The sequence below is a fragment of the Prionailurus viverrinus genome, chromosome A3, assembly GCF_022837055.1.
Source record: "Prionailurus viverrinus isolate Anna chromosome A3, UM_Priviv_1.0, whole genome shotgun sequence".
Lineage (NCBI taxonomy): Eukaryota > Metazoa > Chordata > Mammalia > Carnivora > Felidae > Prionailurus > Prionailurus viverrinus.
The window spans coordinates 73691460-73718871 of NC_062563.1; the positions used below are offsets into that span (position 1 = coordinate 73691460).

The 27412-nt window shown below is 43.9% G+C and overlaps 1 protein-coding gene across 3 annotated transcripts in view; it reads left to right on the forward strand.

The window, feature by feature from the left end:
- Positions 1–27412, forward strand: part of SPTBN1 (spectrin beta, non-erythrocytic 1) — a 199395-nt gene that overhangs the window by 158174 nt on the left and 13809 nt on the right. For all 3 annotated transcript variants that reach the window (XM_047851345.1, XM_047851346.1, XM_047851347.1), the window contains 15 exons: positions 3475–3565; positions 8766–8912; positions 9758–10021; positions 11389–11613; positions 12086–12175; positions 12343–12624; positions 13273–13403; positions 14680–14884; positions 15267–15641; positions 19642–19886; positions 21472–21610; positions 22408–22492; positions 24043–24239; positions 25569–25681; positions 26367–26430. In XM_047851345.1, coding sequence (XP_047707301.1) covers positions 3475–3565; positions 8766–8912; positions 9758–10021; positions 11389–11613; positions 12086–12175; positions 12343–12624; positions 13273–13403; positions 14680–14884; positions 15267–15641; positions 19642–19886; positions 21472–21610; positions 22408–22492; positions 24043–24239; positions 25569–25681; positions 26367–26430 — 2653 coding nt within the window. The remainder of the gene's footprint in view (positions 1–3474; positions 3566–8765; positions 8913–9757; positions 10022–11388; positions 11614–12085; positions 12176–12342; positions 12625–13272; positions 13404–14679; positions 14885–15266; positions 15642–19641; positions 19887–21471; positions 21611–22407; positions 22493–24042; positions 24240–25568; positions 25682–26366; positions 26431–27412) is intronic.

Sequence of the window (27412 nt, forward strand, 5' to 3'; positions counted from 1 at the left end):
TGGAAGCAGGTGACGTTGTCAATGGAGAATCCTGTGTATGACAGAACTTTTCAGCAGCAGTCGGTTTAACCTTCCTTTTGCCCTTGATTTGGAACCTGAGCTCCAGGGGTTCCAAAGCCTTCTTAGGATTTCTGTCTTGAGGATGAATGGAGGGATGTGAGTGGCTCAGTTGGTTAAGCATCTGACTCTTGAGCTCAGTTCAGGGTCATGAGTTCAAGTCCTCTGTTGGGGTCCACATGGAGCAAGGAGCCTACTTAAAAAAAAAAAAAACACAAGAAATGGGAAATACTGTCCATAAACATAAGAAAGATGGATGCGGGAAGGGTCTTTCGATTGATCTGCCCTCAGGAGGTCTACGCTGTCCTCAGCTGATGTTAAATGAATTCTGGTTTCACTTTAATATCCCCAGAGGCCTCAAGATGAGAAACTGACCTCAGAGGATACTTGTCTGTTACCAAAATACACAAATATGTGAATTCCAGGTGCTATGGGGACGCAAGCTAAGTATAAATATCTAAATCTTCAGATCTCATCCCCTGTCCAGAAACTTTCTGATACTGTTGTGAAGCTATTTTCATAAAATGTGAAAGTCATTATAATGTGCTTATGTTCCGGAAATCTTGTCGATTACCACTGAGTTTGTTGAAATGAAAAAGTACCAGAACAAAGACACTGGCTCCTAACAGATGTGGGTGGGGTACAAGTGACCTTTAAAGTGCTCATGCCTGGGTGGAAAGTAGCCTGCTGTCCAAGCCCGCCCCAGGGGTGTGACCGGGTGAGCTTCCTGGCTCCAAGGAAGTTCCAGACACATTGCAGTACTGGGTGAGCAAGAAAATGGGATCTAGCTTCATAAAGCCAGACCCTATCTCAATGGGAAAAGAAGCTTACATATTACCCGTCTCTTGTACTCAGGCACCTGTGGTTCTTTACTTTTTATAAGAACCAGAGTTAGACCCAGCATCCGCCTCAGAGGATGAAGGAGCTTCTGAGTCCTATTATAGGGATAGGAGGTGAGAGATGGAAACAAAGCAAGAGATTTAACCTTGCCCCAAACAAAAAGTACCCTTAGGACTATGGGAAACTATAGCCAAGTTTTAGATGGTCCTTTCCTATAGTTAAATTGATGATCCAGCCTTGAAAGGCCTTCTCTGAACGCCTTTGGTTACCACTGGTGAGCAGTGAAGCCGCACTGACTTCTCTCAAGGGTTCTCTGAGTCAGCAACCATGTCCACTGCCCGTGTAACTGTTTTTTACAATGAGAAGCATATCCCTCCGAAGCCATCATCCTGTCCTCTCGTAGATTTGTGTCATTTGGACACGGGGCTCTAAGTCACCATTTGGCTTTTCTCTTCTCCCTGGTCCCACTAGAAGAGAAAGACTGGCCGGACAGAAGTCTGCTGTATGTGTGTGACTTGAATATGTAAGATACATTCAGGATTCTGTCTGGTTGTTTCTGTCTCGGTGAGTCTTCTCAGTGTTTGAAGTTATTTTTATTTCCACTATTGCCTTGAGCTTCAAGGATGCATGTCCTGCTATAGCTGCCAGTTTCTGGTTCCTCCTTGCTTTCTGAGCACTTGGGTGTGACACTGTGGAAAGAACTAGGATCCTTATTCAAGGCCTCTGAGTAAAGGCTGGACCTCCTGGGTTTTGTGCCTGACTCCAACTCAAATTAACCTTCCTCCTGAAGGATTGACTTTATATTCTTAAAACTCCCTACAAATAGTGCCTGAAATTTGAGGTTTGGGAATTTAAAAAACTTTTTTTGGACATTCCTTCCCTACCCATTTTTAAACACGTAATTCCTTTAGCCCAAATACACTAACAGTCTTTAAATGATTTTTTTTTTTTTAATTTTTGGTATCCGAGAAAGGATATCACTGCAGTTAAGAGGATTTGGCCTTTATTTTTTGTTATGAAAACAACAGAATGTTAAAAATGTTGGGAGAGAAGCTACAGCCATGAATCTCACCTCTAGCACCTGCCATTTCAGTTTCTGCTTTCTAATTGTGCCACTGAACATGCATACACTTTCCATTTAGCATTATTTAAGAAGTATTTTTCTATTTTTGCACTTTACCTAAGTGATTAAACATACTAAGACCCCTATTTCTGAAGCTATAAAACCCCTTTCAACTAAAAATAAAAAATTAGAAAGTCATTTTATGTAACTAGCATATACCTGGCAGCATTACTTCGGCTCATATCATTCCAGTTGTTCTGTAGTCACTGGCGCCTGTAGGAGCTGAGAGCCCTTCCTTCCGTTCTCCAGGCACGTGGTAGCGGCAGTGTTGCCACGGTTCCTTGTTCCACCAGCACTCACTGAGAGCTTGTGTGACTCACGGCATGGCTGTATGATCTTTCTTGCTCCCAAGGAGGGTTCTTGAAAGTCAGTCAGCAGCTAGTGCTCCCTGAGCTGCTCTTTCTGGGCATCATAGAGAATCAGGTCGTGGTCTTCCTCCTCCTTCCATGGGGGCCGAACTAGAGAGACCTTACCCAGGCAAATGCAGCAGGAGATGACTTTGAGAATCAGAATGGAAACCCAGCGTCCTCATCTCCCCCAGTTAATGTCCTTCACTGGCTGGCTGGCTGGCTGGCTGGGCTTAGGTTCCTCGGGAATATCAGGGAAGCCGTATTAGAATGACACTGCTTGATTCTTGGTGTGCTGTGGCTCTCCCCTGTTGCCGCAGAACTGTGTCAAGGCCATCCTTCTCCTGGCACTCCCAGTATTCACATGGCTGTTCTTCACCGTCTCTGGTGAGCCTAAGCCACAGGGCACATGAGGGAAGTCTGCTGCTAAGTTCTGGAGCCTCATCGGTGTGTGTGAAGTGTGGGCATTCAGGGTGGGGAGTGAGCACACCATTTCCCTTGCTGTTCACCAAGTTCAGCAGCTCCTACCAATTTTGCTTAAGGTTTTGTGCTTTAGCTGCATTAAACCTTGGTTACCCTTACCTGTTAATAAAGTGGGATTTAGTAGATAAATAATCTTACAGGTCTCAAAATTTTCATTCTTGGTTAATTGTCATTTGGAGGGAGTTTTTCTCAGGATGACAATATTTATTTAGGAGACATTAATTTAAAGCCGGTTGTATGGTTGTCTATAATTTCTTAGTCCAGTGTCTTAAAGGTAAGTTTCAAATTTTCCTTCAGTGCCCCAAATGGAGATTTGTACACAGTACATGATCAGATTTTCCCCCCAGCACCAGATTAGGAAGCATTGGACTTATATGGCTCATTTGACAGCCTCTTCTGCCTGTTTTGTGGCTTGGACAGTATTTTGGTCTCTCGTACCGTGGCTTACTCATTTGGAGGATGCTAAATTCTCTCGTTTATCTTGCCTTTTTGACATAATTAAAACCATACAGGCATACCACTGTCATCATATATAGAAACCCAGGAAAGACACTGAGTTGTAAAATCAGTATTTCAAGATTCTCTGTCTCCTTTTTTAAAAGTTATTTTTGTTATTATAAACAGACATAGGAAGAATCGCGAGGCAGCCAGCGAGCTTCTGATGCGTTTGAAGGACAACCGGGATCTTCAGAAATTCCTGCAAGATTGTCAGGAGGTATGCCTCCCTTCCTTGCTTCTGAGGAGATCCAGAGCACTTAACAGAAGAGCCCTTGAATTATAAAATTAATCAAGGCCCAGAAATTCATTGTTTCCTGCTGGGGCAGTGTGGCAGTTCTCATCAGTTCTCCAGCCTGCAAGCTACCACTTAGAATAACTAGATTCTTCTAATCTAGAATAGTCCAGAACTCTGCTATCCATGACAGTGGACCCTAGCCACACATGGGGCTATTTCTTTTGTACATATCAAGGTGTAGCTCTTCTGTCTTCTATCACATCTATTAGCCAACTGTGATTAGCAGCTGCCACGTTGGACAGTGCAGATCTAGAACATTTCAGTTGTTGAAGGCAGTGACACCCTAGGATATTCTGTATTGTAAATGCATTTACTGCCGTGTTTTAACTATTTAATACACGCTTACTGGTATGGAAGGAAAGAACTAAGGGGTACTGGAACTGGCTATCTAGGTAAAAAGCAAATATTTTAAAAATATAGGCTGAGTTTCTTACTCACTGAAGACTTTGAAATAACCATCTTTCAAGCTCCTTGAATACATGTCTAACATGCCAAGAGCAGCACTCCTGATTTCAAACTTGTGAGTTTTAACATGTGGTATTAATCTGATGATTCTCATACTATTTCATGCTCCCCTGATATGTGCACAAACAAACTTGGAAAGCTAAAGTTAGCCAGAAAAATGCAGTCTCTCTCCAAGCTCGTTGGAGAAAAGCATCTGGCTGCCTTCACATATGTGAGTTCAGGAGCACATTGCATTTTTTCTCTCTGCCGGAGAATAACAGTGAGACTCTATTCTCTCTGGTTTATTAGGTTAAATCCACTCGGAGGCAGAAATGGGATGAAGAATATCCAAGAGAAGCTGCAGGGGCCTTGGGGGAAGGGTATCGGAGGGTGTGGGGACGGGATCGGGTCGTGTGCAAAGAATGTGACTGAAATCATCACAACACCTTGCATGCAAATGTGTGGCTGTGTGTTAGAAGTAATACAGCCCTAATAGCAGTCGCGTTAGATCGCGTGTGACAGAAGCGATCCTTCATATCCATTCAGCTGCTGTCTTACTCTGAATCTTGCAATATGCTCCAGCAGCTAAACCTTCAGAAGGAAAGCCCCTAAACTGTGTAGCTTAGGGTCTGTCAGTTTTCTGTGCCACTCTGATGAATCTAGGTCTCTGGGGGATTTGCCTGGAGCCAGACAAGCAGAAAACAGGAATGCCTCTTCAAGTGGCACCCAAGCATTAATAACCCATTTGGATAGGATGCTTATTTAAAGAGGTATTTGTGTCCCCGGACAGGACATAGAGGAGAGTAATGGGATCTGAAGTTAGCTGTATTGGGCCACATGTTGTGCCATAGTGAATACCAAGTGACTCTTACTCATTGGAGGGGTCAGGAGATGTCCGTAGCCTGGGCTGTGCCTTCCACACATTGGAGGTCCCTGTATTATCCCTTGATGTTTCCCTTGTAGTATCATCGATGACTCATTTTAACCTCAGCCCATATAGGGGGAAGCGGGGAGCCAGTAGGATTCCATACTCTTGCTTAAAAGGCAAGTTTAATGAGATGAAAGTTATGAACCTCAGCATGGTGAAGCCTAGGTTAAATTTGGGAACAAGAATGCTGGAAAATGAGCAGGAGGTGAGGAGACGAGAGGAACCCTTGAAAGAAATCCATTTGGAATTTCCCTATTTTCCATTTACACATGTGTGGATTCATAAGTAGAAACATGGGAAAAGTAAGTGGGTAAAATAATAGTCCTTCCCAGTAGAATCACAGGAAATGGTCTTACTAGGTCATTAGAGCTTTGTTAGCACTTGTTCTGAATTAGCACCCTTGGTTACAAGTAGTTCACTCCTTAACATGCACCAGTGACTGCTGGGCATGCCTCAAGGGCTCAGTCCTAGTGGGATTTCCCCTATGTGCAGAAAGGTTTTGGCTGCATTCTTACATCCTGGGAATGATGTGCAGGTCTCTTTGTGACTGCTCTGGTGAGTCTTCCTGTTTTAGCCTTTCTTGCTAACCTCATTAAGTTACTACAACTCAGGGCGCTTGGGTGGCTTGGTAGGTTAGGTGTCCAACTCTTGATTTTGGCTCAGGTCATGATGGTTCATGATATTGAGCCTCTCATTGGGCTGTGTGCTGACAGCAGGGAGCCTGCTTGGGATTTTTTGTCTCCCTCTCTTTGCCTCTTCCCCACTCACATGCACGCTCTCATCCACACTCACTTTCTCTCTCTCTCTCTCTCTCTCTCTCTCTCTCTCAAAATAAATAAACATTAAAAAAAAAAAAGTACATCTAGGGGTGTCTGGGTGGCTCAGTTGGTTGATCATCTGACTCAATTTCGATTCAGGTCATGATCCCAGGGTCGTGGGATTGAGCCCTACATTGGGCTCTGAGCTAAGCATAGAGCTTGCTTAAGATTCTGTCTCACTGTCCCCCCCTCTCCTCCCCTTTGGGCTCTCTCTCTCTAAAAATAAATAATAAAAAGTTAGTATAACCATAGATGCTGGGGGTGGGGGGTGCATTCCCTCCCACATCAGCATGTACAGTTTCTGTGTAGTGACAGAATTTAGGGCAGGTTTGGGGGCTCCAAAACCCTGGTGTAGAAGTGCAAGCAAAGCATTGGTATGTAGTTTTCTTTGGCCGTGAGCTCTGCATCATTCAGCATCATTAAAGTATGTACGTTTTAAGCCAGGATCTCTGAGAATGGAGTTTGTGTATGGACTAGCTTTGCATTTGAAAATCTACCTTCTATGCTTCTAGAAACTTAGCACCCAGAGGTCAGAATTAGTACCATTGCTGGCTACTGGTATCGTCCAAGTCTAGGGAATCCAAGTTGTCCCTGTCGTAGTCCCTTCCTTGTAGTGCCTTGGCTGGAGCAGGCAGGAGTTGTGAGATCTGCCTTGGTTGCCACTCCCATTAACCACTGCCTAGATGGGGAAATTTATTGCAGGGGCTCCCCTATCCCCAGCTGTAGATGGGAATATAAAGAACATCATAATTTTTGTAGCATTATTTTGATGTGTATTCCTGGAAAATGATTTAGAAGTTACTGCTTTTCTGTTTTATTCTCTCATACCATAACTCCTGTTTTCAGAAATTGATGTGTTTTTTTTAAGAGGGCAGTAAAGCTAGACTCATGTGGCACCAGGGATAGCAAGTTCCGTTGCTTTGCTTTGAAAAGCTTGATTCAGTGATCAAAGCATTTTTCCTATCCTTTTCCAATCTGCACAGTGTTCTTTTCTGCAGAGAATGAGTATATTCTTAAATGACCTTTGTAAATGCCCACAAATAATAACTGCAGTTCTGATTCCAGAGTGCTGATGAAGGGTTGATGAACTAGCAAGTTCCATAGATCCATTTCATTGTGCTGTATCGCATGATGCTTTATCTGTAGGATGATGTTCAGCAAAGAGCAGATTTGTTTATAAGCCTCTGATTTTTATGTAGCTCTTTTTTTTTTTTTTTAATCTCTCTGGGTAGGTGGTTATGAATAGCGAAAATATGTGAATGTCCTTTGCACTTTGGATAAATGCCTTCTATTGTGTATAATCTGTGTGTATGTGGAACACGGGGAAAATTTTACCATTTGGTTTCCTTTTAACCTCTTTCCCCCTTGGACCGAATGAATGGCCATAGTATTTCAGGTTTTGCCTACTCAGGTAACTGGGAAATAGATAATTCTTTTAAAGTAGGAAGTTTACTGTCTCTGTTGTGTAACCAATCTGTGGTCCTAGCTTACAAAGGGCTTTATGAGATTTACTGGTTTTTCACCTCAATAAAGAATAACAACTAAGATCTCACTACCTTTTGCTTTCTACCTCCACCCCCTTCTGTACAGTGGGTAAATATGCTGAGAAAGTAGAGATGGTGACTGGGAGTTCACCCACCTTCAGATCCAAGGGTGCTCCTGTGACCTGTGTCAGCCTCCTTGACATTGTTGTTAAAGAACAGACTTGCTATTTAAACACATTTGCAGGGAAGCCTTTCCCAGCAGTAGCCCCGAGTGTGAGTGAATGGTCTTAGAAATGTTGATCCTTTAAGTGTTCTTTTGGTTTTCTATGCCTTGGAGATTGGCACAGAAATCTCTAAACCTTGAAGATTGGACCATGAGGGTGCAAATTTGTTTTGGCAGCGACTGGTGTAAGAAGTGGGCTTCTTGTGGTCACACAGGAGAAGGGACATGGTCTCTGAAGACCTTTGCTTCTGATTCTGGCCTGATCCTACATTCCTTTGTGTATATTTCTCTTGGGCAAACAAAAAGCTCTTCCCGGGTTAGTGCTGTGTATGGGGTAGGAATTAGGACCTGGCATGGCCAACTACAGGCAGGCAGTAAGGAGCCGAGCAAATTGGGATGAAAGCCAGCAAGAGAAGTGTGTCCAGGGCCTCGCGTTGGGCTGCCTCCCACCCCAAGTCTCGTGAGAGAACTCCCTTCTTAGATCTGTCAGCAGCTGGCAGGCTTTGTGATGCTTTGCAGAGTTCAGATCCAAGTAGACATGTTGGGTCTCAAAATCAAATCCTGTGGAGTGTTCTCGGTCTGAATGGAAGGCTCTTTGGAGAAATAGAGGCTATAGAAAAAAGGGTGAAGGTGACTCAAACTTGAAGGAAACTTTAAGAGGGCATCATTGTTGCCTTGCTCCTACAGTGAGCAAGTTATTTATGCTTTTTTGGCATTCCCATAGATACGCTGTGAAGGGAGGGGAGGGATCAAAGAGTGGGGTTTTGTGTTTGGTCTTTTTAATATGTAATAGAAAGAACTAAAAGGATAAAAAGATTACCGAATAAAGTAAAAGACAGTTAATCACGATTAACATGGTATAGCTGGCACAAGTATTTGGAAGAAAAAGAAGTGACTTGGACTGGTTAGGGCAGAATTTTAAACATGAGCCTTTAGGGGAAAGGCTGGTTGTGCATGCCAAACCCTTCGAAGGCTGGCTCAGAGAGCTTTTTGTACCTATGGATTTAACATTAGATACTTTGGAGCAAGGCTCAGGTACATCTCCCGTACAATGGAGATAACCTGTCATGACGGGTCAGAGTTGTAAAGTAAATATTTGGTTGTCAGTTGACATGGAAACATGCAGTATGTGTAGTACAACATAACACAACTCTTTCCAGGCAGAAAAAAGGCTGATGTCTGTGATTACAATCTCTGACATTTTTCTGATTTTTGTTTTTCCTAGTTATCTCTTTGGATCAATGAAAAGATGCTTACTGCCCAGGACATGTCTTACGATGAAGCCAGAAATCTGCATAGTAAATGGTTAAAACATCAAGCATTTATGGCAGAACTTGCATCCAACAAAGAATGGCTTGACAAAATTGAGAAGGTGAGTTAAAATGTTGGATGAGACTCCCATTTGGGTGGTGTGGCCATGGCAAGAAAATGAACCAGGTGGGAAACGAGCTCTTCTCTTCACATTCTCCTGCATTTTTAAGTCCCATCTGATCCCATACAGAAGTTACCCTGCCAGAAGCGGGGCCTCTCCCACTAAACCAAATGCCAGCTTTAACCTGCTAGAAGGGAGAACAGCAGAAACCCAACCAGTTGTGGTTCAAAATGCTTGATTTGTCTTTTAGTAAGTACTAGTTGTTTGATTTGTTTCTCACCTGCTGCAGATGATGGGCTGTGAGCCTCCTGGGCAGAGTCCCACTTTCTTGATCACAGCATGTGTCCTGGACTGTGACAGAGACTGATGATTTACACAGAATTAAGAAATATTACGTATTTTCAGTTTCCTCGATTTTTCTTGTGTGACCAGGCACTATGGTAACTTAGTATGTATCATCTTGGCACAGGGAGATTCTCTGCAGCATAACTGAACATGAAGGTGAAGTTCCCCACCCTTCCTTCTTTTCCTCAGACTTTTTATATTGTTTCAGATTCTTAATGGTTAAAGTGATGTGTTACCATCTTCGGGAGCCAAGTGCAGTGGAAGTCATAAGTCATTAGCATTTTCCCGTTGCCCCTGTTGAAAGTATTTCATCATGCAACAATCATTTCTTGCTGCACTCTTTGGAAAGCCGTGTAGTGTACATAGACTAGGCCCTTGTCCATTTTATTAAGCCATAACCTTATGTGAATGAATAGGTGAATCACAGATTAAATATCGTAGGGTTGTTTCTCACATTGCCCTTTGTTCTCTAGCAAACTGTATTTATTGATGTTTTCCAGGAAGGAATGCAGCTCATTTCAGAAAAGCCTGAGACGGAAGCTGTGGTAAAGGAAAAACTCACTGGTTTACATAACATGTGGGAAGTCCTCGAGTCCACCACCCAGACCAAGGCCCAGCGGCTCTTTGATGCAAACAAGGCTGAACTTTTCACCCAGAGCTGTGCAGATCTGGACAAATGGCTGCACGGCCTGGAGAGTCAGATTCAGTCTGATGACTATGGCAAAGACCTTACCAGCGTCAACATCCTGCTTAAAAAGCAACAGGCAAGTGGGCGAGGCAGCCACATACTCAGGCCTCTTTCTGTTTCATTGCCATCATCCTTATAGCCCTAACTCACCACTGTGTTCTCAACCACCTGCCTTCTCTGTGAGGGGTTTTAACCCAGCATTGTGTTTGTCTTGACAGCGTCATGGGACATTTCCAGAATCAACTGGAAAGATACATATTAGTAGAAATATTGGGTGTCTGTGCATGGCAGTGCTTTTCTTTTTATTGTCATCATCTTAGTTGACGGATAGTATCACCATTTAATAGTTGAGTAAATATGCATTTCATTCAGTTCTGAGGTTTACACAGGGAAATCCTTTTCACATACTTCGCTCTATAACATCTAGTGGGTATGTATCAGTTATCTGAGTTGGTCAGGGTACTTTTTGGATCATAAATTTTATTTATGTACTTGTTTTTTGGACGTCATGGTAGAGCATTCTAAAGGCGAATGAATTTACTTCACACTGGCAAGAAAACAGCTTCAGTGAGGTTGAGGAAAAGCAGGTTGGTGGCAGAAGCTTCCAGTGGCTTCCCTGGCTTGCTTTGCCTTGTGCAGCCGAGTCCCCAGCCCAACGGTTCTGCTTTGAACCAGTCAATGTGGAAGTGTCTTTGCCGAGTGCTGAAGCCTGTTTCTTCAGAGTGATCCCCACCCTTCCCTTTGCTAACTGATGCAGTTATTTGGCTACACTATTATGCATTAAGGAGTTTTGCTACAGGGAGTTTTTATTCATGGCTGTATACTTCCTTACCTAAGAAAGGAGCCCATTTGTTCCCAGAGGGGACCCCCCTGTTTCTCAACCGTTAGCGTATGGTATTCCCAGTGTGTCGTTCCCTGACTGAGACTCCTCTGCTTTCACTTTGGCTCATTCTTCTCATGTAGATAAGCAGTTAGTATGTTTTCACCTGCTGATCCAGTATTTAAGAAAAAGAATAATCAGCCTCCTGATTGAAGAAATTGAGAGATGATGATGACATTAGCTATTCCTTTTGCCTAGAAGAACTGGAACCTTAAGTTCCATTACCTTTTCCTGATGGTTAAATGGGTTTCCAGCATCGCTATGGCATCTGAACAAGCAGATGAAGACTGTCCTTTCCCCATAATTAATTCTTGTTTCTCTTGTCATTTGCCTTCTGAATTCCTGGATAAACTCGAGTGTTGTTCCTGAGTTTAAAAATCCTGGGAAGGGATTAATGATTGTTTCATAGATGTTAAGAATCCTTTCTTGGGCTCTCCATTATATAAATTAATATTCGGTCTTCCATTTTGGCCAGTGCTCAAAACAAACATTTTATAGGACTGTGGACTGTGTGTGTTTTCCCTTGTCTCCAGTGTGACAGTTGGTCTGTTTTCTGTTCTCAGATGCTGGAGAACCAGATGGAGGTGCGGAAGAAGGAGATCGAGGAGCTCCAGAGCCAGGCTCAGGCCCTGAGTCAGGAGGGGAAGAGCACTGACGAGGTGGACAGCAAGCGCCTCACTGTGCAGACCAAGTTCATGGAACTGCTGGAGCCCTTGAATGAAAGAAAGCATAATCTGCTGGCCTCTAAAGAGATCCATCAGTTCAACAGGGATGTGGAGGATGAGATTGTAAGTAGACCATCACTATGCAAGGGGCTTTTCCATAAACTTCCTTACCTGTCCTGCCTTAATTAGGACATTCTTGCTTCTTTGTTAGACTCACTTTGGGCTGCATTGGTGAGTTAGGCTGTGAAAGCCCATGCTTTTATATATTCATACAAAATGCAACTCTACTGTTCTCTTTGACATTCTAAAGATGTTCTAGGCTTTTACTGCCCCTAGAATAGTAGTTTTAAAAATAAATTAAGGGTGAGGACTCGAGGGGATCCAGCAGCAAGGATGAAGTAAGCTTTGAAAGACTAGCCCTCACCTTGTACTGGGCAAGAAGGGCAGGCTCCTCGGGCAGCCCTTCCCAGTGGGATCGAATACGCCTTCTCTCTCAAGCTGGCCTCCCTGCTAATCTTCTATTGCACTTTTGTTTGCATCAAGTATTTGTTCTTTTTGAGTGGTCCTGACCATCTAAATTTGTAATTTTTTCCAGTTGTGGGTTGGAGAGAGGATGCCTTTGGCAACTTCCACAGATCATGGCCACAACCTCCAGACTGTGCAGCTGTTAATAAAGAAAAATCAGGTAAGCATTTCTGCTTGGGCTAGCTCAGTCTGATAAATAATTGCTCCAAATTACAGAGCAGAGAATGTGTGAGAGCTTTGAAGGTTCACTATTTCCCCTTGGCGCTCATGAAACAGCCTGCCATTGCGGCTCAGCAAGCCTTTTTTGTGTGTTCCCCGTTCCCACAGACCCTCCAGAAAGAAATCCAGGGGCACCAGCCTCGCATTGATGACATCTTTGAGAGGAGCCAAAACATTGTCACTGACAGCAGCAGCCTCAACGCCGAAGCCATTCGACGGAGGCTCGCTGACCTCAAGGAGCTATGGGGTCTCCTCATTGAGGAGACCGAGAAGCGCCACAGGCGGCTTGAGGAGGCGCACAGGGCCCAGCAGTACTACTTCGATGCTGCTGAGGCTGAGGCGTGGATGAGCGAGCAAGAGCTGTACATGATGTCTGAGGAGAAGGCCAAGGTGAGAGACGTTTCCAGCTTTTCCCTAAGAGCCTCCAACTCAGACCCCGAGCTTGTTTTCTGCCGGTGGCTGTGTCTTTGTGAAACATTTCATTGTTGCCTTCAAGTGTCACAGGTGGGAGGGCACCACATGCATTAAGGTGGCTGGAATCTGGCTATTTCCCCTTGACACAGAATCTTCTTGTGTGAGTCCTGAGATGTCATTAAGACTGAGTTTCTCTTCTCGTTTTTTCCTTCTTCTTTTTTTTTTTAAAATAGATATTTGCTAGAGTCCTTTTTGCTCTCTTTAATTAATAGAATCACCTAAACTTTACAAGATGCTTTTGAGACAATTTGAAAGTTTTTAGAGTTCCAAGATGCAGTCATCTACACAGGTGTTAGACTGTGAGGAGTCTCAGCCAGCCAGGATACACTTGGTTTCCTGGGCTTTACCCTGTACCTCAGAGGGGTCTCACTCATTCTGTATGATCCTCGTGTTCGTCTTTCACAGAGGCCTCCCACGTGCATACAGTCCAGTTCATATTGATGCTCCTTATGGTTTTGTTCTTTCTGATGATTCTTCCTTCCACCCGTGATGCAGTCAGCTAGTCTTGCCTTAAGGTGGTGTCAGTCAGAGGGGGCGACTGTGGTTGTGACCCCATCTTTGCAGGATGAGCAGAGCGCCGTCTCCATGTTGAAGAAGCACCAGATTCTGGAACAAGCCGTGGAGGACTATGCAGAGACCGTGCATCAGCTCTCTAAGACCAGCCGGGCCCTGGTGGCTGACAGCCATCCGGAAAGGTGAGTACTATTTTATCAAGAGACTGGCCTATTGGTTCTTCCCAGTGAGGGTCTCTTATTCTGTCCCAATGCCAAAGGAAATGGATGACAGCATTGAGTAACTGGTGATGTAGGTCTTTGGGAAGCATTTTTAAAATAGACCCAACAGGTCTGTGCTGAATGGGAAGGGTGAACTATTACATTAGGAAATTTCTCTTGTGGTTTAAATATCTCTTGTGAGCCTAGGCCCTCTTGAAAAATTATTGGTGTCATGAGGCAAAACTACAAATTGATTTGCATAGATACAAGTTATCAAAACCTACCCTTGGGTTGAAAGTCATCCAGTTTAGGAAAATGATGATGAGTTTGAGCAGGAGCGGTGAACAAGAATGCACAGACCTGTAAAATAATTGAGCTCCCACAAAGAGCAGGATGATACCGCTTCCTCACTCTTGCATGTCAAGTCCTTCAAGCACGTTGGGAATTACAGAAGATATGTGTGTGGTACTTGCCAATTTTATACCATGTTCACAGGTTGACTTCAATGGCAGTTATCTTAGGCTTGCTATGTAACTGCCTTCGTAACTCAGGAAGAGAATCGGCTTTGTGTGGTAACTAAGGCAGGTTGAAGATACAGTCAGTGGTGGCTGTGTTGGTGTAGGGGGTCCTTCATATATTCATGATAGAAGTCCCAGGAAAGTGGCCTTCCTAGTCTCTAGGGACCGGCATCAAGAAGTCCTTGTCTCTTTGATTTCCTGTTACAAGACAGTCATGGGGGGGGGGGGGGGGGGGCAGGGGGGCAGGGAGCTGGAGGGAGGGGGATGCAGTACTCCCAGGACCCACTTGACAGGAGTGGCAGGGGAGAGCATACACCCCAGAGAAGGTGGAGGTGTGTGCCAGACAGGGTTATCTTTTGTCCCTTAAGTAGCATGGTTCTTGAGAGAGGAAGATAGCTCCTGGATTTTTCATTAACTTGTAAGGTCAAAGGAAATCCTGACTTAACAGAGCCAGCAGTGCAGAGTGTTAGGGTTTCTCCTCCTCGCCACCTCCCCCCATCATCACAGGATGGCCATCAGCCTTAATTACTGTTTTGTTTTTTTTTTTTATGTGTTGGCTCTTCATTACTCGTCAAATTTCACAGTTTAATTTTTTAGGCCAAATAGGTGAATCGGAAGTTTCCTTTGAGAAATTTTATGTAAGATGTTTTCTTGGCATTTTCCCTTCACTTGTTTTCTCCCTGAAGAAAATTTGACATTTAAGGTCCTTTACCTGTTGCCCCTCCCACCCCCGTTTCCAGTGAGCGCATCAGCATGCGGCAGTCCAAAGTGGACAAGCTGTACGCGGGTCTGAAAGACCTGGCCGAAGAGCGGAGGGGCAAGCTGGACGAGAGGCACAGGCTCTTCCAGCTCAACCGGGAGGTGGACGACCTGGAGCAGTGGATCGCTGAGAGGGAGGTGGTCGCAGGGTCGCATGAGTTGGGGCAGGACTACGAGCATGTCACGGCAAGTACCCTGGGCAGAGCAGGGGTGGCCATGCAGGGTGCACTGGGCAGGGGTGCTTGCTTGACTCCTTATCTGTGAGCACATTGGACACCCTGGACTCAGATCAGAGGTCACGGGGTTTAGTTCCAGCTCAGCTTTTTATTGCCAGGCAAACTCTGACTTAGCTTGTCTGACCTCTCCATGCCTTTCTCCAGTAGTGAAAGGAGATGGAGCCAGGGCCTTGCTCTGCGACAGAGGGCAGGAAGGAAGCCTGATTTGAGTTTTAGAGCTAAGACCTGTGACATCACGCATATTGTTTCTTTCCAAAGGACATTCATGTGATCAAGAAATAAAATGTTCATAGTAGTCTTACCGATTTTCTTCGTGCTTATTCGTGTTTCAGATGTTACAAGAACGATTCCGGGAATTTGCCAGAGACACAGGGAACATTGGACAGGAGCGTGTGGACACAGTCAATCACATGGCAGATGAGCTCATCAACTCTGGTCATTCGGATGCCGCCACCATCGCCGAGTGGAAGGATGGGCTCAACGAAGCCTGGGCTGACCTCCTGGAGCTCATCGACACGAGAACACAGATTCTCGCCGCCTCTTATGAACTGCACAAGTTTTACCATGATGCCAAGGAGATCTTTGGGCGCATACAGGACAAACACAAGAAACTCCCCGAGGAGCTTGGGAGAGATCAGAACACAGTGGAGACCTTACAGAGAATGCACACCACGTTTGAGCATGACATCCAGGCTCTGGGCACTCAGGTGGGTTAGGGAGATGCCCATGGGTGGTGGGGAGCATCTTTGTGCATCACTGAGGATCTCTCTCCATTCCTTGGCTCCTCAAAACATGCGTCAAAGAATTGCCCAAATTAAACACACACACCTCTACACACACATTGTTATAATGCTCCATTTAGGAGAATTCAGTCCATAAAATTCTCAGTTTGACACATGTACAGACATTGTTAAGTGAATATCCCCACAATTAAAATAAACCAGATGCACTTGCAAACATTTGCAAGTTATAGACCTTCTCAGCAAGAATTAGTACTATGTTAGTGTATTCACCCAGAATAATTTCTAAAATAATATCATTATTTTCCATCCATCAGGGTCTGAGTTATATGTCTGGAAAGAGGGAAAACAAGAGTCTAATGCTTTAATATGCCTGGTCTCCCCACTGCCCTGGTCTGAAATGCCTAACACAAAGACTTTCTTTAAAAGATGTTTGACAAAGTGGTAACAGTATAGCAGTAAGAACTTATAGTATAATCATGCTTTAGTTCCCTCTCTAATCTCTGCACAGTGTCTTGTTCAGTCTTCTGACTTTTAGATGAAAAATAAATTGTATCTTTTTCTCCTAAACTTCATAGTTCTAAAAAAGAAGGCAGTTCTATTAAAGATACCAGCCCAGAGTAGATTAGGAGTTTTGTTCTTGTCTGTTAAGAGCACGTTGGTAATCCAGGGCATGGATCGGCTAACTTCTTCCATAGAAGCGCAGATGGTAAATATTTTCAGCTTTGTGGGATGCATGGTCCCTGTTGCAAATACTCAGCGTGGCTATTGTAGCATAGGCTGCTCTAGACAATACGAAAATGAAGGAGCATGACTGCGTACCAGTGAATCTTTATTTCTGAAAACACATGGTCAAGATTTGACTATGGGCTTGACCCCTATCCAGTGCCATTGTCCTTACCATTCTTTGGTCTGCTTTGGGGTTTTCTCTGGAGGAACCACCTTTACCACCATTGTCTTCTCACCTACTAGAAACAGATCACAGTTGGGGTTGTGCATGGGGCTCCATGTATATTAAGTGACTTTAGCTTTTCCACCAAGGAGATAGAACGTATTGAGGAAATATTTGAAAATAGGTACATGGAGTGGCCGAGGGTCTGTATGAAGCAGAATTTAGGAGGGTCTACCATGTACCTTAAGCGTTTCCAATCTTTCCTTCAGAGCTGGAGGACTCCCCAGCTCTGTGACAACTTGTCAGCTTCACATTCAGAGGCTTTCATTGCACATGAGGTCCTGGAGCACCTCGTGAATGAATGAGGATCCATAACAATGCAGTCTCACCTGTGTTTGGAGTAAGGCCCCCCATAGAGGGGCAGATGCCAGTTTAAACCGGGCCTGCTGCTCTGTATCACTGCAAGTTTAATTTACCTCTCTAGGCTTCCATTCCCTAATGCTTTGAGGATTGAGATGTTATTTGCAAAAGATACGTCCCTGTGAGAGCTCTGTAAGTGTTCTCTGACTGGGAGAACCTCTGAGATCCCTAGAGGCAGAGCTAGAACACATCTTACCAACAGGAGGTCTTTCCTCTGTTCCTGTAAAAATCACTTAGTTTTAGAACTTCAGCAGACCCCAGACATGATGGAGTTGCTCTCTTATTTTTTTCATTAAATCCCTTCACCTTGTGAGACTCAGACTGATGAGCGTGCCCATCTCATCTTGAGGGTGGACAGGAGTACACTCCCTTGAGTCTTGAGAGTCTCCACCTCACGATACCTGCTGGATGAGGCCATTTGCATTTCTAATAGTATGCATGCCCCTTCTGCAAATGTCGACCCAATCCAGTTTATTGTAACAGAATCAGAATAGAGGGAAGGCACTTGGTGCAGGCTCCCAGAAACCATTGGTGTTTCTTTCCTGGCCCTTTAACCCTCACACTGGCCCACTCCATTCTGCACTGGAGCCTTAGGACATTTGCATGCAGTGGTGGTCTTCAGTATCTTCTTAAAGCAGTGGTTCATTTGTGTGGGAATTTTCACTTTTGCTATCCCTCCTCCACCTTGTTTTGTGTTCGCTTGGTTGGTTTTGGATTGTTTTGTTTTAAAACAACCAGAGGCACAGGAAAAGATTTTGGGTTTTTGTTTGGGCTTTTTTAATTGTAGGGAAAGATTTGGTTAGTCATATAGGAAATTAGCTCTTCAATAATTTCTTAGGAACTTGCTCATTGTAATTTGAATTATACCTGAGCCATAATTGTAGATTTGCAGAAGTCAGGATATGAAAATCAGATCATCAGGGAAAACAAACTTCACTGAATCTTTTGTAGAAATTCGTTTTCCTTAACCTCCCACCACCTAAAGTCCTTTTGTGTGGTCCGGGTCAGTATCTTCCTCCCTGAAAGCCCCAGTGTTGTCCATCCCTGCTCCTTTTCTCCCCACATACATCCCCAGGTGATACTTACCGGCATACTCCCCTCACAGACCTCTAAAGGCTCCTGCAGTCCTGGATGACAGTTGTCTGCGAACTTTGATTACATAGCCTCAGTAAATAAAGATTGAATGTCTATTCCCCCATATGTATGTATTTTTAAGTAGATGTTGTATGCAGTACAGCACTACTAATGTGTAAGAGAAAAATCTACTTTCTCTTGTAAAAGCCTATCTCCATTCCATTCCCTCCTCAAAAGAAGGTGAAAGCCGATCCTTGTTTTCCCCCTTTATCACATAGAAAGTAGATATTAGGTGCACTGTCTGCACTTTGCTTTTTTGATAGAGCCATCATTCTGGAACACTTTTCATGTGTATGTAGGGCCTTTACTCATTCTTTTTCATGACTCTGGAAGAGCCTTATTAATGCAACCGGATTCTCACTGATGAACATTTATTTTCAGTCTTAGGCTTTTGCAGACACTACTACAATGAATGATGTATATTTCATTTCCTGAATGTGCATAACTCTATCCAGGATAAATTCCCCAAAGTGGACTCATATATCAGAAGGCACCTATGTTTGTAATTTTGATACATACTGCCCATGCCTTCTGCAGGAGCTGTAGACCGTTGTCCTATCATTCGTGAATCAGCTCACTGGCAGAGACATCATCAGACTTGAATTTTTGCCAACTAATAGATGACAAATTCTAGTATCTCCATGGAGCATCTTTTCCTAATACCCATTTGCATTTCTTGTTCTGCAAAGTTTTTATTGAAATATGGCTGGTGAAAATTTCACCTTCTTAGACATCATCAGTCAGCTTTTTTTTTTTTTTTAAATTAATTTTGAGAGGGAGAGAGTGTGAGCAGGATAGGGGCAAAGAGAAAGGGAGAGATAGAATCCCAAGTAGGCTCCACTCTGTCAGTACAGAGCCCAGTGTGGCTTGATCTCACAAACTGTGAGATCATGGCCTGAGCCAAAATCAAGAGTCAGATTCTTAGCCCACTGAGCCAGGTGCCCCTGCATCGGTCAATTTTTTGAGCTATGTTAGATTCTGTATTTTTGTTTTTCAAGTTGAACTGTCACATGTGAGCACTCTTACAGATAATTCATACGTCGTTTTCATGAGCAACATCACATAATAATGGAAAACTTGTTTTCAAAGTGAATTCTTCATGGCAGTTCCTGTTTCATGATAAAAGTACCATCTGTACGCTACAGGAACAGATTACATGCTAATTTCTTTTTTTTACTATATTTGAGTATGTACCTTGTGCTTTCTGTACTGTCTTTACATCCCAGGCTACCTCCAGTAGACCTAACCAAGGTGTCCTGCCCAGAGACAGTCCTGTAGTATTTCACTGTCTCACCGTTTACGCTGAGCTCAATAATCTAGTTCAGTACATTTATAGTGAACTTGACTTTTCCAATGTGGGTGAAATTGTGAGCCTGTTGGGATGCAGGGGCCCTGTTTTGACTTGGTGGTCCCATTAGTGGGCAGGCAGAACAGCATGTGGTGTGCATGAAGGGAGCAGTGGGGCAATGGAGAGAAGGCCTACCTGTCTGATCTGGCTCATTCCCCACTGTGGCTTTGCAGGTCAGGCAGCTGCAGGAGGATGCGGCCCGTCTACAGGCAGCCTACGCGGGTGACAAGGCTGACGACATCCAGAAGCGGGAGAATGAGGTCCTGGAAGCCTGGAAGGCCCTGCTGGATGCCTGTGAGGGCCGCAGGGTGCGGCTGGTGGACACGGGGGACAAGTTCCGCTTCTTCAGCATGGTACGAGACCTCATGCTGTGGATGGAAGACGTCATCCGGCAGATTGAAGCCCAGGAGAAGCCAAGGTAACCTTCGTGGCGTCCTGGGTGGGAGGAGATCCGGCTTCCTGACCCCAGGTGATTTCGAGAGAGATCTTCTCGGGAGAACCAGGGACCTCTATGGAGAGCTTCAAGGCCAGAACAGGATTGGTGGCAGTTTGGGACAGCTTCCATTGCTTTAGCTGTCTCTAGCACACAGTTGCCAGGGAAACAGGGCACAGTATTTTCAAGCCCTCTATATGTCCCCATCCCCATGCTCCACACTCACTGCTGCCTTCCTGCTCTCTCTGGGCCTCATGCTTCAAGCAGCCATATGCCTTGGGCATGACTAGCTCTACTTCATCATTGGAATGAGATGGCTTTTTTTTGAGTTCTTTTTCTGTATCTGTTAGATTAAAAACCACTCTATCCCTTTTCATACATGTTACAAAAGATGTCTCTTATTCCTTACCATCTGCTTAAATGGCATCTTGAGATGATTATTTAATATTTGTTTGGGATCTTCTCTTTGGCCATGTTTGATGCAAAGCAGTGAAGAGAAGCTAATAGATGAACAGGCAGGTACATGCACAACTCCAGTTGACCCCTGCCAGCCCCACCCCCCAGTGTAATAGAGAAGAAATATTCTTATTACTATATATATATAGTATTCTTATTACTATATGTATATATATATATATATATATAGTATTCTTATATATATATATATAGTATTCTTATTATTATATATATAATATATATATATATAAGTATACTTATATATTACTATATAGTAATATATAGTATTCTTATTACTATATATATATATATATATATATATATATATATATGTATATATATATATATATATATAAAAGCAGCTGTATTTCCCAGATCAGGACTCTAGGTTTTGATCCATGACAAGTTCTCACAGCTCTACAGTTGTTGATTTCTAAGCTGGTTCCAGCTCTGGGTGCCTCTTTATGTCTCTGAATTAGGAGAGGATATATCTGCTGCTCTGAACATGTCCTGAACCTTCGGCACTAACCCATTAGGGTACAAAAGTTTGAACAGAAATCCAGTGGTTTTCCTGGCACCTGCCTGGAAACCTTTTTGAATTACTCAGGTGCTCACACACACACAGATGAGAGAAACCTTATTCTAAATGTTAGGTTTTGTCACTGGCCCTGAATTAGTCCATTATTATGCTTTAACTCAGTGACCCAGCCTAAGCTCAGACTGTAAATCAGACCTGAAAGTCATATTGTACCATTGTATATTGTGCTAGCGAACAGTTCCTTGAAATTGATGATGTGGGGCGCCTGGGTGGCGCAGTCGGTTAAGCCTCCGACTTCAGCCAGGTCACGATCTCACGGTCCGTGAGTTTGAGCCCCGCGTCGGGCTCTGGGCTGATGGCTCAGAGCCTGGAGCCTGTTTCCGATTCTGTCTCCCTCTCTCTCTGCCCCTCCCCCATTCATGCTCTGTCTCTCTCTGTCCCAAAAATAAATAAATGTTGAAAAAAAAAAATTAAAAAAAAAGAAAAAAAAAAAGAAATTGATGATGTATTTTGAAACCTGAACATTTATTTGGAAAACTTGATCTCCTAAAGGAGGTATTATTTGTCTAATTTTAGGGATGTATCATCTGTTGAACTATTAATGAATAATCATCAAGGTATCAAAGCTGAAATCGATGCTCGTAATGACAGCTTTACAACTTGCATTGAACTTGGGAAATCCCTATTGGCGAGGAAGCACTATGCATCTGAGGAGGTAGGATGGCTGTTTGCTTTAGGGGCCTGGGGTGAGTGCAGCTGGTGTTAAGACATGAGATAACTTTCTTTTGTGAGTGTGTATGTATGTGTATACGCATGTACACACACACAGAGAAATATATATGTGCATTCATACATAGATATGCTTACATGTATTTCAAACTTCCTTGCTGCTCTCTTGTGTGTGTGATATAGTTACACAAGAAGACTCTAGGCCCAGAGCCAATGAGTCTGGCACAGAAGACAATTTCTGAGGGCCCCAGGTTGGAGTTCCATCCTCTGTCACCTCCTCCATCAGTACTCACCCTGGGTGCCACTCCTTATCTGTCACATGTCCTCTAGGTCAGCTTGCTGTTAGCGGAAGGTTGCTAATTCCAGTTAGAATGATGGTAATACAGGGGTAAATGATGAGTCAGCATGTGTGACCCACTTGATGAAAGGTTAGGTTGTTCTCTCAAAGAAGTCAGGGCTTTGCACCTCTCACTGTCCCCCTCTTCCTGAGTGTGTTTACCCTCCGGAGCTCCAGAATCTGGAGAGGGCTCAGTGCATTGTTGGCCTCCTCATGATAGCAGCTTTGGGTGGAGCCCAGCCTTCGTCTCAGTCCCTTCTGGAAGGCACATTGTCATGTTTTTCTCTCCAGTACACAAATTAACTGAGTAGTCCTTAGATACTCCCTGGCTTAGTAGTGGTCTCTACAGAAAATGTATTTTCTTCTTTGAAGTGGCCCATCAAGGGGAGGTTAGGAGGATGTGGTACAATCTGTTAAGCTGTCCCTGTTGTCCTTCTTTTCTCAAGATCAAGGAAAAGCTATTGCAGTTGACGGAAAAGAGAAAAGAAATGATTGACAAGTGGGAAGACCGATGGGAATGGTTAAGACTGAGTAAGGACATACTTAATTTTTCCATTCTTTTTGGGTGTCCGTTGAAAGCATGCAAGTTTAGTTTCCTGTTTTAATTGATTTAATGTGATGTTATCACTTAATGATTTCTGGAGTTCTAAATACTTCTTCTTTAATGCCTTATTTCACCATTTCATGCTAAATATTTTTAAGTAGTTCCCTGTTCCCTGGGGTGTATTTATTACTGTTTATCCCATGATTGATCTCAGTGTTGTAAATGGGATTTGGGTGTTCTTTAGGAACAGACTGGAAATGACAACTCAGTATCCCTCTAGAAGAGTGCAGATTGAAGTCCCTTCCTCCTCCAGTTATCTTTAAGAGGAATTATTACTGCAGTCAAGAAGGTAGAGAGTTGGCCAGATTACCTCTTATATCTGGTGTTCTTAGAAGAAGGTTGGTAACTTAATAAACGCAACCGACTATAAAGGTTTTGCAGTGAGCTAGGCATTATTTTAAGTGTTTTATATATTTTTCTGCATTTATTCAAGTGAACCTCTGAGGTAGATTGTAATTTTCATCTGATTTTATAAAGGGATATGTGAGCTACCACAGAGTTTATAACATAGAGTATTGGGAATAGCATTTAATAATAGGTATGAACACTGAAGGTAGCCCAGCTCAAGCATTATTTGCCATACTTTGCCATTCTGCATGTGTGGGGCTCTGGGCTCTGTTCATGTACTAGAACCCCATTCTCAGACACCAAGGGTGCTCACTAGAAACAGAACCCAGGAGGCCTTTTGTAAAATGTGTATAAAATACCAAATGAAGGCACGTTACCCTTTGGGCTAGAGCCCTCTTTTGGAAAAGAAGTCCTGCTCTTGAACATTCTTTGGATGAGAATTTGGTCTATATGTTTTGAGAATGAGGAAAGCAGAAGCCTTAGCCCATATTGTCCCCACTTTCCAGAGTACTCCCCATATCCTTTCCTCCCTCTCAGCCCCTCAAAATAAAACTTATAACTACCATCCCAGAAAGGGTGGTTGATGAATGCCTGCTTCATCAGCCTAGTCTTTGTGTGTAGACTGAATTCCTTCAGGGCTCTGAGGCTTGTCTCACTGGTGTAGGGCTGAGTGAGTAGAGCATACCTTCTAGGCCTGCACTATTCTCTGTCCAGTGTGGTAGCTACCATCCACAAGTGGCTCTTGAGAGCTTGAAATGGAGCTGGTCCAAATTGAGAGGTGCTATAGTATAAAATGTACATTGGATATCAAAGGCGTAAGGAAAAAACGTTCCATCTCTCAATTTTTTTATACTGCTTATATGTTGAAATGATACTAGTTTGATATATTAGGCTGTCTAAAATATACTTCTTAATTTGACCCGCTTGTTATTAAATTTCATCAGTTTATTTTTTTATGTGGCTACTGGAAAAGTTAAAGTTGGATATGTCGGTCACGTTACATTTTTGCTGGACAGCGCAGATTTAGACTATAGACTGGTTGTGTGGGCAGCTGCCACCAGAGGGCAGTGCCCTCCCTGATTGCCAGGTCACCCTGCTGGCCAGCACTCACTCTTGGTACTCTGTGCAGTTTTGGAGGTCCACCAGTTCTCACGGGACGCCAGTGTGGCCGAGGCCTGGCTGCTCGGACAAGAGCCATACCTATCCAGCCGAGAAATAGGCCAGAGTGTGGATGAGGTGGAGAAGCTCATCAAGCGCCACGAGGCTTTTGAAAAGTCTGCAGCAACCTGGGACGAGAGGTTCTCTGCCCTGGAAAGGCTGACAACAGTAAGTGACTGCTGGATGCCGGGGGTGCTTTGCTTGTTGGTTTCCATTGGCAGCTGCTTCTGTCTGCTCACCACCTAGACCAGAGAATTCATGTTATTGTTCTGTTTTTAGAAACAGTGAGGACCTTCCTGAAATGGTTGTTCTCTTGATCCAGGACCTGGGAGACTATCCAGGACAACTACTCCCTAAGTTACTCCTGGATACCTAGATTTGTGATCACTTTTACGATAGCTACCTGCCGGGGAATTGATTGGGCTTTGCTTTTCTCTTTTGATCTGTTTTTCTTCTCAACGTTTATTTATTTTTGGGACAGAGAGAGACAGAGCATGAACGGGGGAGGGGCAGAGAGAGAGGGAGACACAGAATCGGAAACAGGCTCCAGGCTCTGAGCCATTAGCCCAGAGCCCGACGCGGGGCTCGAACTCACGGACCGCGAGATCGTGACCTGGCTGAAGTCGGACGCTTAGCCGACTGCGCCACCCAGGCGCCCCTGTTTTTCTTCTTATATCTCATGAAAGCTTTGCTTTGTAGGTGAGTTTGTTAGTCTTGCAGTTTTCTTCAGGTTTTCAGAATTAGAATTTCTGTCAAGTAATAGCTGGATCCCAAACCATTGAAAATTCTCCCCATTCCTGATCGTTTCTTCTGTCACCATTAAAATTAAAGCTTTACAATAGGGCTTACTCACTGGTATTTCCTCTCCTGTGACACTTGTACTCCTGGTAGAAAGCTGATCCTTTATGGTGTACAAAAATGGTGTTCTTCCTGGTTTCTACAGGTCTGGGGACTTAAAACATACCTGCATACTTTGTGTCAAACGGAATACTTTTAGTACATACATACTGCTTATGGAATGGCTTAGTTTCAATTAGACTACCCTGTGGCTTTTGTTTATGTGTTATTTGGGTTTGAGCTGAACACAAATGCCTACCACAGCACAAGAAGCCTCCTTGAGATTTATTGTAGCTCTGTGTCTGGTGTTTGAGCTCTGATGGGAAGTAAACATGGACGCTCACACTCAGGTACTTTCTTCCTAAACGAAGTTGAAAGCTGCATAGTTGGTTTAGAAATTAAACCCATGTCCCAGGGGACATGCAAACCCCATGGAGTAGGCCTGTGTGTCACGCAGATCTCTGTTTGCAGTAGTTTGGGGTTGTAGCTGCAGATCCTGTGATCCCAGTGCCATCTTGCTGGATGTTAGAGTTTCTGGTTGTCCAGCGTGATCCAGTGTGGAAAACTCAGACAGGAGGGCTTTCTGGGTTCCTCTAGAACGCTTTCCTTAATTGGAGCAAAGTTTGGGGCTCTGCTGAACATTATCGTGTTCTCTCTCAGTTGGAGTTACTGGAAGTGCGCAGACAGCAAGAGGAAGAGGAGAGGAAGAGGCGGCCGCCCTCTCCCGAGCCGAGCACGAAGGCTTCCGAGGAGATGGAGTCCCAGCAGCAGTGGTGAGTCATGGGCAGACTGCCCTCCTCAAGTCTTAGTTTCAGTGGCAAGTGAGGTTTGGAGAGCATCTTTTCTAAGCTTGTGCTATGCTAGGCCTTGCCACATGCCCTTCTTCTTAATTCCGTAGAGTACTTAGAATCCGTGCAGTCACCCCAGGATGACAATGGAGAACAGGGACTTATCCACAGTCACATTGCTACTGTGTAGGCGGCAAAAGTGGAGCGTGGACAGTGCTCACTCAACTGCCTGCACACGCATGCACAAACACACCCTCACTCAGAATTTCCATGTGACTAAATGGATGGAGTGAACCACCCAGATTCAGGCTAGTGATTATGTGGTGATACTTTTTGAATGTCCTTCACATAAAGAACAGAAATTATTGTCTATTTCTGAAAAGCTAATTATTGTGTTGTGGTAAGAGCCCCATGCCAACCCTGAATGCTGCCTTTATTGGGGAGAAAAAGCATGCCTGTGGTCTTATTCTCTACCTAGAGTTGGTTTGGAACACTTGGGAAGTTCTTAAAAAGAAATTACGTTATGTAAAAGGGGGTTGCGTATGTTTTTCTAAGAGAAAATCTATAATAAAGTTGACTGATGTTCTTCTCTCTCATCCTCTGTTTTTCTCCCTCTCCTCCCTCTCCCTCCCTTCCCTCCTCTGTCCTCCTTCCCCACTTTACCTAACAGGGATACCTCAAAAGGAGAGCAAGTTTCCCAGAACGGTTTGCCGACTGAACAGGGATCTCCACGGGTTAGTTACCGCTCTCAAACCTACCAAAACTACAAAAACTTTAATAGCAGACGGACAGCCAGTGACCAGCCGTGGTCTGGACTGTGAAGTTCACTACCATTTGTCAAGAACCACTCTTTCCAAATCCTGTTGGTTTGACCTTTTGGCTTCCACTTCACCCACAGTGTTAAAATTTTCCTTAATTCGTAGGCTTCCTTGGTTTCATATTTGTTTGCATTTAATTCATGTTTATTTGGGTCTTTTAATGATGGATGCTCAGTTGCCTTAAAGCAACATTCTTAATTTTTTGTTTATTTATTGTGAGCTTTTTACTTTATTAAGATTTTACAGCGAAAGCCTTACATGAGTAATTGAAATTAAATGAGATTACAGCAAAATGAAGAAGAAAACTAGAATCCGACAGGTATGACACATCCAGTTATACTAACAGGGTGCAATACTGCACTACACAGAGCCCCCTTTACAGATGTTATTAACCTGCAATAGTTGAATAGGAACTAGGAAGACTGGGATAAGAGGAAGGAGACTCTTAGTACTAAGATTAAAACTGTAAGTCACCTGTGTCACATTCCATGAAGGATGCCTTTATTCATTGAAAATGAGCAAGGAAGAAAAGGGGGGTGTGGTTGGATCTACTTGGGAAGCGCTGTTAATTTTAGGTGCAGAATCTGAAATGATTTTGAGACCCTTGGGTTATTTATTTTTCCAAATGAATTCCTCTCATTTTTTTCTGCCAAGACCTGAATTGAGACTTCTAGGCTTACTTGCAGCAAATAACGCACCCAGCCTCAGGAGTGAAGTGCCTTTTGACCTCTGCCGCGCCCCCCACGTCTTGATCACTGTCGGCACCACCGTGACGCCCAATGTGGCCGGTGGCAGCGGCTCTCAGCATGTTTCGGAAGCCTGCCTCTCAGACTTCCAGGCCTCTTCATTCAGTTGATGACTTCAGGGTGTCAGACCGTTTAAGTTTTTCAAACAAACA